At 52.0% G+C, this 13,778-nt stretch overlaps 1 protein-coding gene across 4 annotated transcripts in view; it reads right to left on the minus strand.

Moving 5' to 3' along the window:
• Positions 1–13,778, minus strand: part of mettl25 (methyltransferase like 25) — a 22,332-nt gene continuing 8,554 nt past the window's right edge. The window contains exons 1-15 of one of the 4 annotated variants that reach the window (XR_010327469.1): positions 13,345–13,591; positions 12,996–13,169; positions 12,148–12,254; positions 11,359–11,588; positions 10,628–11,252; positions 9,433–9,580; positions 8,288–8,382; positions 8,170–8,199; positions 7,057–7,130; positions 6,143–6,236; positions 5,694–5,768; positions 3,628–3,699; positions 1,300–1,550; positions 1,095–1,215; positions 1–882 (exon numbers count right to left, since the gene is read on the minus strand). Coding sequence is in view for 2 of the 4 variants with exons in the window: in XM_064319343.1 (XP_064175413.1) it covers positions 1,302–1,550; positions 3,628–3,699; positions 5,694–5,768; positions 6,143–6,236; positions 7,057–7,130; positions 8,170–8,199; positions 8,288–8,382; positions 9,433–9,580; positions 10,628–11,252; positions 11,359–11,588; positions 12,148–12,254; positions 12,996–13,169; positions 13,345–13,591 (2,220 nt within the window). In the remaining 2 variants the exon portion in view is untranslated. Of the gene's footprint in view, positions 1,216–1,299; positions 1,551–2,200; positions 3,408–3,627; positions 3,700–5,693; positions 5,769–6,142; positions 6,237–7,056; positions 7,131–8,169; positions 8,200–8,287; positions 8,383–9,432; positions 9,581–10,627; positions 11,253–11,358; positions 11,589–12,147; positions 12,255–12,995; positions 13,170–13,344; positions 13,592–13,778 lie in introns of those variants that run through there. The other 3 variants (XR_010327470.1, XM_064319343.1, XM_064319344.1) reach the window with 3 other exon arrangements.

The following is a 13,778-nucleotide window of genomic DNA, read 5'->3' on the forward strand; positions in this document are numbered from 1 at the left end:
TTTCTTTTTTGCTCCGAATCAAATGTTTTATGGTCACAATTCATCTGGTAGTTGGTTGGCTTGGTTCCAGGTTTACAACTCTTTATATAAGGCTTTTCTAAAACGTCAATGGAGTAAATGAATGGGAAATTCACTTCCGGAACCGGAGCCGTTCAAAAAGTGGGCGGTCACTGTTGAGCTCTATTGAGCAGACAATGCAGTTATAGAATTTCGACACGAGAGGGCAGCATTTAATAAGAAGTGCTCGTTCAGTTAAGTTGAATGCTCATTAAGCAGATAATGCAGTTATTGAATTTCATCACAAGAGGGCAGCATTTAATAAGAAGCGCTCGTTCAGTGAAGTTGGATGTTAATTGAGCAGATAATGCAGTTATAGAATTTCACCACGAGAGGGCAGCATTTAAGAAGAAGCACAGGAGGGCGTGAATAGATCTACAGTCACCTTGTTTACAGTGACTTCTCACAATCACCCACATGAGGGTGCAGAACTGAAGAGGTGGAAGGAGTTGCAGAAACCCATATGGCCTCCAATGCACAACAGCTCTTAATTGACCTACCATGAGTAAAACTGGAGAATAACTTTATCAACAATAACAAAAGACCATAGATACTGCAGGTAAATCGCTGCCACAGCAGGATATATATCATGCGCTCCTTGCTCATTATAAATGCCCACGTTCCGGTCGATCCACCTCACACTTCCCCGCTCAGTGCGAGACCAGATCGTTAATGTATCCGTTGCAGAGGTCTGTGGTCAGCTTGTGAATCCAGAATGTTTCAATGGCCATTATGAGCTCTGCTTTGCTTGTGGGTTTGGCTTCATGGTTCACATACTCCTTCATCGCTAGCCAAACCTGCTCAATCGGACTCATGTACAGAGATCTAGACATACAGATTCAAATTTAGAATACAGTCAGGGAAGGCTAAACACCTGCATCTCCATTCAGCACTTACATTGATTGCACTTGTATTGTTATCTTGATGCCTCCCAGTTTGACATACCATCACTTTCTGACCTAGCCTATGCTTACTGTGTGAACTGGACTTGAATGTGTTGGTGGTTATGAACAACAGTTACATAATGAGAATTGTACCTTATCAGACCTGTGTTCGGTAGTTGTTCCAGGTTTGTTGGGCTCACAAAACCTTCTCTGATATATGGTCCAACTTTCCCTTTTATGACGTGTTCCTCATAGAAGCTGCGGCCCATGGTGCCTGGGGTAGTGGGTTTACATGGGTTAGTCATGAACAGTAACTGAGCGGAGAGCATTCACAACAGTAAGACCGCACACAACCTACCCTCAAAAAATGAACAACGGTCCTGGACCCTGGCGTGATATCCCGCCCCAAACCTGAACTTCGAGGGGATGAACTGGCTTCACGTTACTTGCAGTTCCTGCTTTTCTGCAGGAGCGTGTAGAAAAACGCTGAATGACGACAGTCGATTGATCAGTGAATAGAACGTCAGCAAACATGTCGCTAGAAGCCATCCGTGTTTCGGCTTGCTGCAACGAAGCCCTGGGTTCTTTTCTCGGGTCAAAGGAGCAGTGCTGAAGCAGAAATAAGATAATAAATAAGTAAATGTAGGGATTTATAAGCCATGTGTTTTATTCAATTACGGTTGTAAAACACTGAGTGATTAAATTATAACCTCACCGAGCCATGCCAGATTTTCTGCCAAGCGTCCCCAAAGCTTTTGTGACCGTCCACAGGCCGATGGATGTGTTGTGTCTGGTCTTCAGGAGGTCATGTACTTTTTTTTGACTACTCTGTGTGTGAAAAAATTCTTCCTAATGCCTGTATGGAATCTACCTTTTGCTCATTTCCATTTGTCCCCTTGTTCTACTAACAGAACTCAACCTGAAGAATCTCTTGTAGTTCATTTTGTTTATCCCCCACACACTCTCTCTCTCTCTCAAACACACACAGACACTCCTACTCACTGTTGCTCTCACACACACACACTCCTACTCACTGTTGCTCACACACACGCACACTCCTACTCACTGTTGCTCACACACACACACACACACACATGCGTGTGCGTGTGTGCCAACTCCACTGTTCTCCACGATTCTGAATAGAATAATAAAATGACACAACATTCATTCTTTCTTCCACTCACTCATTATCACCATTCACCACCCCTTCTCAAAAACAGTCATTTATCAAGATTAATGTCTGAAAACTACTGGATCTATTGAGTTTTCAGTGATGAGAATATTTAATGTGCAGTATTTAGGATTGATAAAAATAAAAACAGATGATATAGAAGATACAAATAACTTCACTGCTGAATCCTTTATATCCCTCTGTGTGAGAATTAATAAACTAATAACAAAACAGAACGGACTAATCCCCAGGACACTGAAGAGAAACTGTTTCTTAGAGCAGTAAGGAGAATTTCTGATGTGCTGATGTCCAGAAGGACCACATCAGGAGAGAACAGTCATCGACATCAGAGACATCCACCAATCAATCAATCAGGAGAAAACATCACAGTACACCAGAGACACTCGCCAATCGATCAATCAGGAGAAAACATCACAGTACACCAGAGACACCTGCCAATCAATCAATCAGGAGAAAACATCACAGTACACCAGAGACACCTGCCAATCAATCAATCAGGAGAAAACATCACAGTACACCAGAGACACTCGCCAATCAATCAATCAGGAGAAAACATCACAGTACACCAGACACCTGCCAATCAATCAATCAGGAGAAAACATCACAGTACACCAGAGACACCTGCCAATCAATCAATCAGGAGAAAACATCACAGTACACCAGAGACACCTGCCAATCAATCAATCAGGAGAAAACATCACAGTACACCAGAGACACTCGCCAATCAATCAGGAGAAAACATCACAGTACACCAGAGACACCTGCCAATCAATCAATCAGGAGAAAACATCACAGTACACCAGAGACACCTGCCAATCAATCAATCAGGAGAAAACATCACAGTACACCAGAGACACCTGCCAATCAATCAATCAGGAGAAAACATCACAGTACACCAGAGACACCTGCCAATCAATCAATCAGGAGAAAACATCACAGTACACCAGAGACACCTGCCAATCAATCCATCGTTTTACAAAGAGCGCTGGAATGAGACGAGGGAACAGAAAATTGTCCTTTTCAGTCCAGAGTCACAGGATGTGGCAGAGAACTCAAAGATATGTTTCATGAAATTGTCACAAAATATGACTTGCAAGGTTTCTCCTGATGGTAGCGGACCATAAGGGGGGAAACAGTAAGGAAACAAGATCTAGGAATGTTTGTTTTTGGAACATTTTTTAAGGCGCTCCGTTTTTTAAGGCGAGGATTCCGTAACATCGCGGTGACATCAGCGGATCAAACAGAGGCACCACGGCTGAAAAACACGTGTTCTCCTGTAAAACATGAAAACAGAAAACACTTTCACTCCCACATCTTTCACTCTTATGCCCTGCTGAAGGGAACAGCCCAGTGGAGCAGCTCAACGGGAGTCAGCCCAGTGCCCCTTCCTGTCAGTGACCCAGGGAACTATGGGTAAACATCCCTCTAAGCACCGAGCATCCTGGTCCTGGGGGCAGACCAAGGGGCAGGGCTGGGCATAGGACAGAGCTTTACCTGCTCTTTCAGGTAGCAGAGGCGATCCAGCAGTATCAAGGCCTCTATGCAGGGAGCCAAGGACACCTTCAGCTGTAAAAGAAGGACATGCAGTCACACTGGATGAGTAAAAACTGCAGGCCTTCCATAGCATTACCGTTGATACAGTGAGAAGCATGGAACAGAACCAACCTGTGTGCTCCCGCACACGCTCCCGCACACGCTCCCGCACACGCTCCCGCATACTCTCCAGCACACGCTCCAGCACACGCTCCCGCACACGCTCCCGCATACTCTCCCGCACACGCTCCCGCACACGCTCCCGCACACGCTCCAGCACACGCTCCAGCACACACTCCAGCACACGCTCCCGCACACGCTCCGCACACACTCCCGCACACGCTCCCGCACACCTCCAGCACACGCTCCGCACACTCTCCCGCCACGCCCAGCACACGCTCCAGCACGCTCCCGCACACTCTCCAGCACACGCTCCCGCACACTCTCCCGCACACGCTCCAGCACACGCTCCAGCACGCTCCGCACACTCTCCAGCACAGGCTCCCGCACACGCTCCAGCACACGCTCCAGCACACGCTCCAGCACACGCTCCCGCACACTCTCCAGCACACGCTCCAGCACACGCTCCAGCACGCTCCCGCACACTCTCCAGCACACGCTCCCGCACACTCTCCCGCACACGCTCCAGCACACGCTCCAGCACGCTCCCGCACACTCTCCAGCACACGCTCCAGCACACGCTCCAGCACACGCTCCCGCACACGCTCCCGCACACCCTCCAGCACACGCTCCCGCACACTCTCCCGCACACGCTCCCGCACACCCTCCAGCACACGCTCCCGCACACTCTCCCGCACACGCTCCCGCACACTCTCCCGCACACGCTCCAGCACACGCTCCAGCACGCTCCCGCACACTCTCCAGCACACGCTCCAGCACCGCTCCAGCACACGCTCCAGCACACACTCCCGCACACGCTCCCGCACACCCTCCAGCACACGCTCCCGCACACTCTCCCGCACACGCTCCCGCACACGTTCCAGCACACTCTCCCGCACACGTTCCAGCACACGCTCCAGCACACGCTCCCGCACACGCTCCCGCACACGCTCCAGCACACGCTCCAGCACACGCTCCCGCACACGCTCCCGCACAGTCTCCAGCACACGCTCCCGCACACTCCAGCACACGCTCCCGCACAGGCTCCAGCACAGTCTCCCGCACACTCTCCCGCACACGCTCCGCACACGCTCCCGCACACTCTCCCGCACACTCCCCCGCACGCTCCCGCACATGCTCCCGCACACGCTCCCGCACACTCTCCAGCACACGCTCCCGCACACGCTCCCGCACACGCTCCCGCACACGCTCCTGACACTCTGCCCCCTGTTGTCCTGACGCTCCGCCCAATGTTGCCTTGTCTCCACAGATGCCACCAGCCAATGGGATTCCATGAGCAACACCTGAGAGACCTTGCCGGGTTCTGCGGCCGAAATCCAGGATGTCACCTGCCTGTAGAGCTCCACCCCCCCCCCTAAACCCCTTGTGTGTGTGTGTGTGTGTGTGCGCTGTGTGTGTGTGTTGTGTGTGTGGTGTGGTTGTGTGTGATTAAACCCCTTGTGTGTGTGTGTGTGTGTGTGTGTGTGTGTGATTAAACCCCTGTTGTGTGTGTGTGTGTGTGTGTGTGTGTGTGTGATTAAACCCTTGTGAGTGTGTGTGTGTGTGTGTGTGTGTGTGTGTGTGTGTGTGTGTGATTAAACCCCTTGTGAGTGTGTGTGTTTGAGTGTGATTAAACCCCTTGTGTGTGTGTGTGTTTGAGTGTGATTAAACCCTGTGTGTGTGTGTGTGTGTGTGTGTGTGTGTATGTGTGTGTGTGTGTGATTAAACCCCTTGTGAGTGTGTGTGTGTGAATGTGTGTGTGTGTGTGATTAAACCCCTTGTGAGTGTGTGTGTGTGAATGTGTGTGTGTGATTAAACCCCTTGTGTGTGTGTGTGTGTGACTAACCCCTTAAGTGTGTAAGTAACCTGCGTGCGTGCGCATGTACCCTCTTCTGTAGCTCACCCACCATGTTGAAGGCTTGCATCTCCTGCTTCCTGGGGCTGTACTTCTCATGGTAGCCCTGGATGAGGCAGTCAGAGATCTGGAAAGGAGCCACAGCAGTTTGGCTGTGTTAGTGCAGTAGGGGAGTAAACTCAGGACTACACAAGCTCTCGAACTTTAGGTTTTCCCTTCATAAAGAGCCCGTGTGTGCTAAGCCCCACACTGCTAACCCTAACCCTAACCCTAACCCTAACCCTAACTGTTGAGGCAGTCAGATTAAAGAGCCCCTGGTGTGTCTAAGTGCCAGAGGGATAACCTCAGGACTACCAAGCTCTCAACTTTAGGTTTTCCCTTCATAAAGAGCCCGTGTGTGCTAAGCCCCACAGCTACCTACCTAACCCTAACCCTAACCGCCTAACCTAACCTCTTTAGCTTCATAAAGAGCCCCTGTGTGCTAAACCCCACGCCGCTGACCTTTGACCCGTCCAGGCCCAGTTTCCTCAGGGCTCGTCTGACGTAGTCCAGGAAGGAGGTGGATTTGGAGTAGACGTTCCCCACACGCTTCTCACTGTCCAAAACAAAAGCACCGCCGTCACAGATCCCAGAAGACTTGCTGGTGCCATTACTCTGGCTAAAAGCCAGTCAGTGACAAAGACAGCGCTGCGCAGATCAAAGGTTTGCTCGTGTATTTGCTCTGATGCTGCAGACACGTATGCTCATGTATTTGCTCTGATGCTGCAGGCGAGTATGCTCGTGTATTTGCTCTGATGCTGCGCGTGCCGGTATTGCCTGAGCTGCATATGCTCGTGTATTTGCTCTGATGCTGCAGACGCGTATGCTCGTGTATTTGCTCTGATGCGCAGACGCTATGCTCGTGTATTTGCTCTGATGCTGCAGACGCGTATGCTCGTGTATTTGCTCTGATGCTGCAGACGCGTATGCTCGTGTATTTGCTCTGATGACGCAGACGCGTATGCTCGTGTATTTGCTCTGATGCTGCAGACGCGTATGCTCGTGTATTTGCTCTGATGCTGCAGACGCGTATGCTCGTGTATTTGCTCTGATGCTGCAGACGCGTATGCTCGTGTATTTGCTCTGATGACGCAGACGCGTATGCTCGTGTATTGCTTGAGCTGTCTGTGATGTGACTGCAGACGCGTATGCTCGTGTATTTGCTCTGATGCTGCAGACGCGTATGCTCGTGTATTTGCTCTGATGCTGCAGACGCGTATGCTCGTGTATTTGCTCTGATGCTGCAGACGCGTATGCTCGTGTATTTGCTCTGATGCTGCAGACGCGTATGCTCGTGTATTTGCTCTGATGCTGCAGACGCGTATGCTCGTGTATTTGCTCACTTCCTGTGTGAACAGGAGGGAAGCAGAGCTGACCTCTTAAACGCGGCGTAATGGTCTCGCAGGATCACGTGGAGCACCGCGCGGTAAAACAGCGACTCACTGGGGAGCTGCAGAGGAGAGGACAGCACGAGTCAGCCAGCCAATCACACGGCCAGGTACAGGTCAGCCAGCCAATCACACGGCCAGGCGTGGGTTAGCCAGCCAATCACGCAGCCAGGCGTGGGTTAGCCAGCCAATCACACGGCCAGGTACAGGTCAGCCAGCCAATCACACAACCAGGTGTGGGTTAGCCAGCCAATCATGCAGCCAGGCGTGGGTTAGCCAGCCAATCAGATAGCAAGGCACGGGTCAGCCAGCCAATCACGCACAGTATGACAATATCACAGAAGCAGGTGAGGATGAATAGAAAAAGTACCCATGGGGGGGGGACTTTAACACTCCCAGTTATTTTCGCGTGTTTCTGAAAATTCTCAGAGGTGAAGAGATGAGCTCTGCTGTGCGTGTATGTGCTCTGAGCGTGTGTGTGTGTGTGTGTGTGTGTTGTGTGTGGAGTGCTGTGGTGTGTGTGGTGCTGTTGTGCGTTGTTGTGTTCGTGGTGCTGTGTGTGTGTGTGTGTCGTTGTGTGTGTGTGGTTGCGTGTAGTGTGTGTGTGTGCGCGTGTAGTGTGTGCATGTGTGTGCGCGTGTAAGTGTGTCGTGTGTGTGGTTGTGTGTGTGTGTGTGTTAGTGTGTGAGTGTGCATGTGCGTCTGTGTGTGTGTGTGTGTGTAAGAGAGTGCGTGTGAGTGCGTGTGCGTGTGCGTCTGTGTGTGTGTGTGTGTGTAAGTGAGTGTGAGTGTGTGTGAGTGCGTGTGTAAGTGTGTGCGAGTGTGAGTGCGTGTGTGTGTGTGCGAGTGTGTGTGTGTGTAAGTGTGTGAGTGTGCGTGTGCGTCTGTGTGTGTGTGTGTGTGTAAGAGAGTGCGTGTGAGTGCGTGTGCGTGTGCGTCTGTGTGTGTGTGTGTAAGTGAGTGCATGTGTGAGTGCGTGTAAGTGTGTGTGTGCGAGTGTGTGTGTGTGTGTGCGTGTGCGTCTGTGTGTGTGTGTGTGTGTGTGTAAGAGAGTGCGTGTGAGTGCGGGTTCATGTGCATGCTCTGAACGAGGACACTTACCCCTCCCCCAGCGCTGACTCTTTCCAGAGCCTGTAAGGAGAGGGAGACGCAGTTAGCTGCCACAGTTAGTCTCACGCCTAACGTGTGATTGGCTGGATATGAGGGGGAAGCTCCTTACCAGGCAGGCTGACATCCTGGCATTTCGGCCGCAGAACCAGGCAAGGTCTCTCAGGTGTTTGCTCATGGGGAATCCCCATTGGCTGGTTGGGCATTCTGTGGAGACAAGGCAACATTGGGCGGAGCGTCAGGACAACAGGGGGCAGAGTGTCAGGAGGCAGGCTTTTTTCCCTTTCCCTAAAAACCATTTTTAACAAAGCCCCTATGACACTTTATATGTCAATTTAAGAAAATGGATCTGGTTCAGAACCCTTCATCACCCTGCTCCGGTCTTTAGTAGTTTTCCCTTATAAATGATTTCACAGGTTAAGGACTCGCTCCTCAGCTAAACAGGCCTTCATAATGGGACGGGTCGGGGTTTGTGGGTACCTGTCGCAGACGGGTTGGGGGTTTGTGGGTACCTGTCGCAGACGGGTCGGGGTTTGTGGGTACCTGTCGCAGACGGGTCGGGGTTTGTGGGTACCTGTCGCAGACGGGTCGGGGGTTTGTGGGTACCTGTCGCAGACGGGTCGGGGGTTTGTGGGTACCTGTCGCAGACGGGTCGGGGGTTTGTGGGTACCTGTCGCAGACGGGTCGGGGTTTGTGGGTACCTGTCGCAGACGGGTCGGGGTTGTGGGTACCTGTCGCAGACGGGTCGGGGTTTGGGTACCTGTCGCAGACGGTCGGGGTTTGTGGGTACCTGTCGCAGACGGGTCGGGGGTTTGTGGGTACCTGTCGCAGACGGGTCGGGGTTTGTGGGTACCTGTCGCAGACGGGTCGGGGTTTGTGGGTACCTGTCGCAGACGGGTCGGGGGTTTGTGGGTACCTGTCGCAGACGGGTCGGGGTTTGTGGTACCTGTCGCAGAGGTCCCGGGTTTTGGGTACCTGCGACGCGGTCGGGGTTTGTGGGTACCTGTCGCAGACGGTTCGGGGTTTGTGGGTACCTGTCGCAGACGGGTCGGGGGTTTGTGGGTACCTGTCGCAGACGGGTCGGGGGTTTGTGGGTACCTGTCGCAGACGGGTCGGGGGTTTGTGGGTACCTGTCGCAGACGGGTCGGGGGTTTGTGGGTACCTGTCGCAGACGGGTCGGGGGTTTGTGGGTACCTGTCGCAGACGGGTCGGGGGTTTGTGGGTACCTGTCGCAGACGGGTCGGGGTTTGTGGGTACCTGTCGCAGACGGGTCGAACTCCTCAGACAGCAGGTGGTAGCAGCAGCCCACGCTGCACACGGCCCTCAGCTCTGGCTTGGCTGTGAACATGCGCAGCGTGCTGGGAGCCAGATCCCCACACGTATGCAGGCCCACCAACAGCGCATCCTGCAGGAGGAAGCAGCGCCATTTACTCCAATTACATTACACACCACCACTTACTCCCACCCACATAACACTACACACCACCACTTACTCCCACCCACATAACACTACACACCACCACTTACTCCCACCCACATAACACTACACACCACCATTACCCACCCACTACTCACACAACTCACCACATACCACCACACTTACTCCACCCCACCCACATACACACTACACCACCACCATTTACCCCCCACCCACATAACACTACACACCACCATTACCCCCCCCGCCCCCAACATACCACCACATAACACTACACACCACCATTTACCCCCCCCCGCCCCACATAACACTACACACCACCATTTACCCCCCCCCCACATAACACTACACACCACCATTTACCCCCCCCCACCCCACATAACACTACACACCACCATTACCCCCCCACCCACACCACCCCACTAACACTACACACCACCATTTACCCCCCCCCCACATAACACTACACACCACCATTTACCCCCCCCCCACATAACACTACACACCACCATTTACCCCCCCACATAACACACACCACCATTACTCCCACCCACATAACACACAACCCACCATTTACAAACCTTACCCCCCGCCCCACATACACCACATAACACTACACACCACCATTTACTCCCACCCATATAACAGTAAACACCACACAGCAGTGTAGTATAATGGGTATGGGTAACCATAACCCATGAGTCAGGTCCTTAACCTGAGTTGCTTCAGTACATATCCAGCTGTATGTGAGGCAATGTGAATACTATGTACAATGTTGTATATAGTAAGCGTGCCTGTTAATTGTAATCGAACCCTAAACACATGACCATGTGTCTTTTTTTTCTCATACAGGGCGACTGGTTCTGCTTCATAAAATGGCTGACGGTAATATCAGTGTGTATTATCACTGGGTAGGGTTAGGGTTAGGGTTAGGGTTAGGTATATCCTGACGGTAATATCAGTGTGTATTATCACTGGGTAGGAAGTGAGCTTTTTGAGCTGACAGGTATGCACCTCCAGGTGTGTGATGATGTCACGCAGCTCCGTGTGGGCAGTGATGTAGGAGGTGAGGGGGGAGAACAGACTGTCCCTGCTGCCCCGCCCCTTCCTCTCCAGGTTCTCTCTCTTCCTCCTCTCCCTCTCCTCTGGGCTCAGCTGGGTGGGGGGTGTTCGGGGGGGCGGAATCTCCACCAGCTCCGGGGACAGCACCCCCAGGAAGGGGAAGGGGCTCTCTGGACTGGAGCTGACCGTGCCTGTGTCTGGTGACAGAGCATCGCTCACGTTCCGCTTGGGCGAGTCCTCCACAGGCGCCATGGCAACAGATGCTTCCAAGAGCATGGTCAGCGTTTCAGTGTCCTGGCCCTGGAATGGTTTAAATCCAACAACACTGTCTCCGTCTCCTTCCTGCTCAGATGGGTCTCTCTCTCTCTGTACTGGTCTCTCTTCGCTCTCTCCTCCTCGCTCAGACCTGTCTCTCTCTTCCTGTAGCTGTTCCCTCGCTCTCTGCTCTCCTCCCTGCTCAGACCTGTCTCTCTCTTCCTGTAGCTGTTCCCTCGCTCCCTGCTCTCCTCCCTGCTCAGACCTGTCTCTCTCTTCCTGTAGCTGTTCCCTCGCTCTCTGCTCTCCTCCCTGCTCAGACCTGTCTCTCTCTTCCTGTAGCTGTTCCCTGCTCCTCTCTCCTCCGCTCAACCTGTCTCTCTTCCTGTAGCTGTTCCCTCGCTCTCTGCTCTCCTCCCTGCTCAGACCTGTCTCTCTCTTCCTGTAGCTGTTCCCTCGCTCTCTGCTCTCCTCCGCTGATGGCGGTCCTAGTGTTGTGGTGTCTCTGGTACGCTCTGGAGTACTTCTGCAGCTTCCTGTTCCTCTCCTGCGCTCCGTGTGTGTTCCTGCTCGAAGAGTCGATCCCATAAACCTGCAGACCGTACTGCAGGGACAGGAAGGAGCACAGGTAGCCCTTACCTGAGCCCACGTCTATAACCTGCCACCAGGGGGAGACAGAGAGCAGGGGACGGTTAGGTTACTGATAGGAGAGTGGGGTTCCATAAACTCCTAAAATGTGAAGCTACCATCATGTCAATCACCACCTTGACTAAACCAATCAGAAGACTTTCATATCCATAGCAAAGCACTATTATTGGCTCCAAACACAGAGTAATCTGTAGCTCCGCCGACTGTGAGGTTCACAAAGCCTCTCTCTATAGTTGGAAGGTATCATTTTATTTCATGCACAAACCCCACTGCTGGTTCAGGAAAGAGGAGACATCCATCTCTCCTGAAACCCACAGTGTCAACAGATGCTTCATTTCAGTGTGACTGTGTAATTTTACACTGTTTCTAAACAGAAACTGTCCTGCACATCCAGAACAAAAACATCCCTGCATCCCTGCATCCTCCTTCACTCAGCACACATTCTCAGTTCATTGGGGGCTTTTCCCCAAACTCAAAACAGGGATTTGAGACAGCTTCAGCAGAGAGAGCCAGACTTGCTCAGGAGCCTCACGGTCCCTGTCTACCTGAGGCCAGGAGCGGCCTCTTACCTGTCTCACTCCGCACTGCTGAGCCAGACTGGCCACCACTCCAGACAGGATCTGCACCTCGTGGGACTTCTTGGCATTCATGAATTCCTCCGGCTCCAGAGGGACGTCTGAAAGTGACATCACACAGGGCCGCAGCGAAGAACTCATCACACAGGGCCCCAGCAAAGAACTCATCACACAGGGCCGCAGCTAAGAACTCATCACACAGGGCCCAGCAGATCACAACAGGCCCCAGCAGAACTCATCAACAGCCAAACTCATCACACAGGGCCCCAGCAAGATCATCACACAGCCACTAAGACTCATCACACAGGCGCAGCGAGAACTCACACACAGCCAGGAAGAACTCATCACACAGGGCCGCAGCGAAGAACTCATCACACAGGGCCCCAGCTAAGAACTCATCACACAGGGCCCCAGCTAAGAACTCATCACACAGGGCCCCAGCGAAGAACTCATCACACAGGGCCGCAGCTAAGAACTCATCACACAGGGCTGCAGCTAAGAACTCATCACACAGGGCCCCAGCTAAGAACTCATCACACAGGGCCCCAAAGAACTCTCACAAGGGCAGCTAAGAACTCATCACACAGGGCCCCAGCTAAGAACTCATCACGCAGGGCCCCAGATAAGAACTCTCAGGACCAGAATGAAACATTTAGTGACCAATTAAAAACAGTTACACCCCGTATCCTGGGCCCCCACTTAGGCCTTTACCATGTTTCACCAAAACCTGTCAATCAGCTCCCAGTCACCTCGACACAGCAGAGGCAGGAAATGCATCTTATTTGATGGAACAGTACTGCACGGCTGAAAATGAGGATTCGTTTTGATGAAACACTGTTTACCTTCTGCAGCTGGTGGGATGCTCTGGTGTCCTCGAAGTGCCTGCAGGACCTTGGGCAGCAGCACACACACCCCCAGCCCAGGCAGTGTGTGCCGTTTAGCAGCGTCAAGAAACACTGCCACGTCCACCAGTCGTTTAGTGTCATCGCAGAAACCAAAGTTGGTCCTATCCTTACCTGAGCAAGAGCATAAGCATCACTGCATCCACATCACAGCCAGGAAAAAAATTAAAGCAGTATTCATTTGGAGTTAATGTTCATGTAATCTTTTCTCCTGAATTAACAAATTCACTTTTACACCAAAATCTGAATTTGAATCGGGGTCCACCAACACTAAAGGATAACAGATTACCTCCGCGCCTCTGACAGCTCTGAGTTCTCCGATTCTCTGGCGCCACCCTCTGGTCACATTTAGAACTGAAAATGGACAACACGCTCTCGGGCGGCACCGCGATAAACTGTTCCCAAACATTACAAGTGTAGAAGTCGACTGTGTGCGCGTTGGCGATACTAATCGAAATCTTCAAAAAGTCCCTTAATTCGTCTATTTTACCCTTGGTCAATTCCAGAGGAACATCTACTGATTCCAAAACAGACATCTTCTATGTGCCTAGGCGACAGCGTGAAAACGGTAATCTTCTCTCCCAGGCATTCGTAGTCGAAAACAGACAAACCAATTTGGAAGGCGCAAAACAGACGCCATGTTGGCTGTACCAAAAGCTCGTCAAATCCAATGACGACGTAATTGCATCGGCAACACCAAACATGACTTCGCTTTCGTCGGAT

Source organism: Anguilla rostrata, chromosome 19 (genome assembly GCF_018555375.3).
Source record: "Anguilla rostrata isolate EN2019 chromosome 19, ASM1855537v3, whole genome shotgun sequence".
Taxonomy (NCBI): domain Eukaryota; kingdom Metazoa; phylum Chordata; class Actinopteri; order Anguilliformes; family Anguillidae; genus Anguilla; species Anguilla rostrata.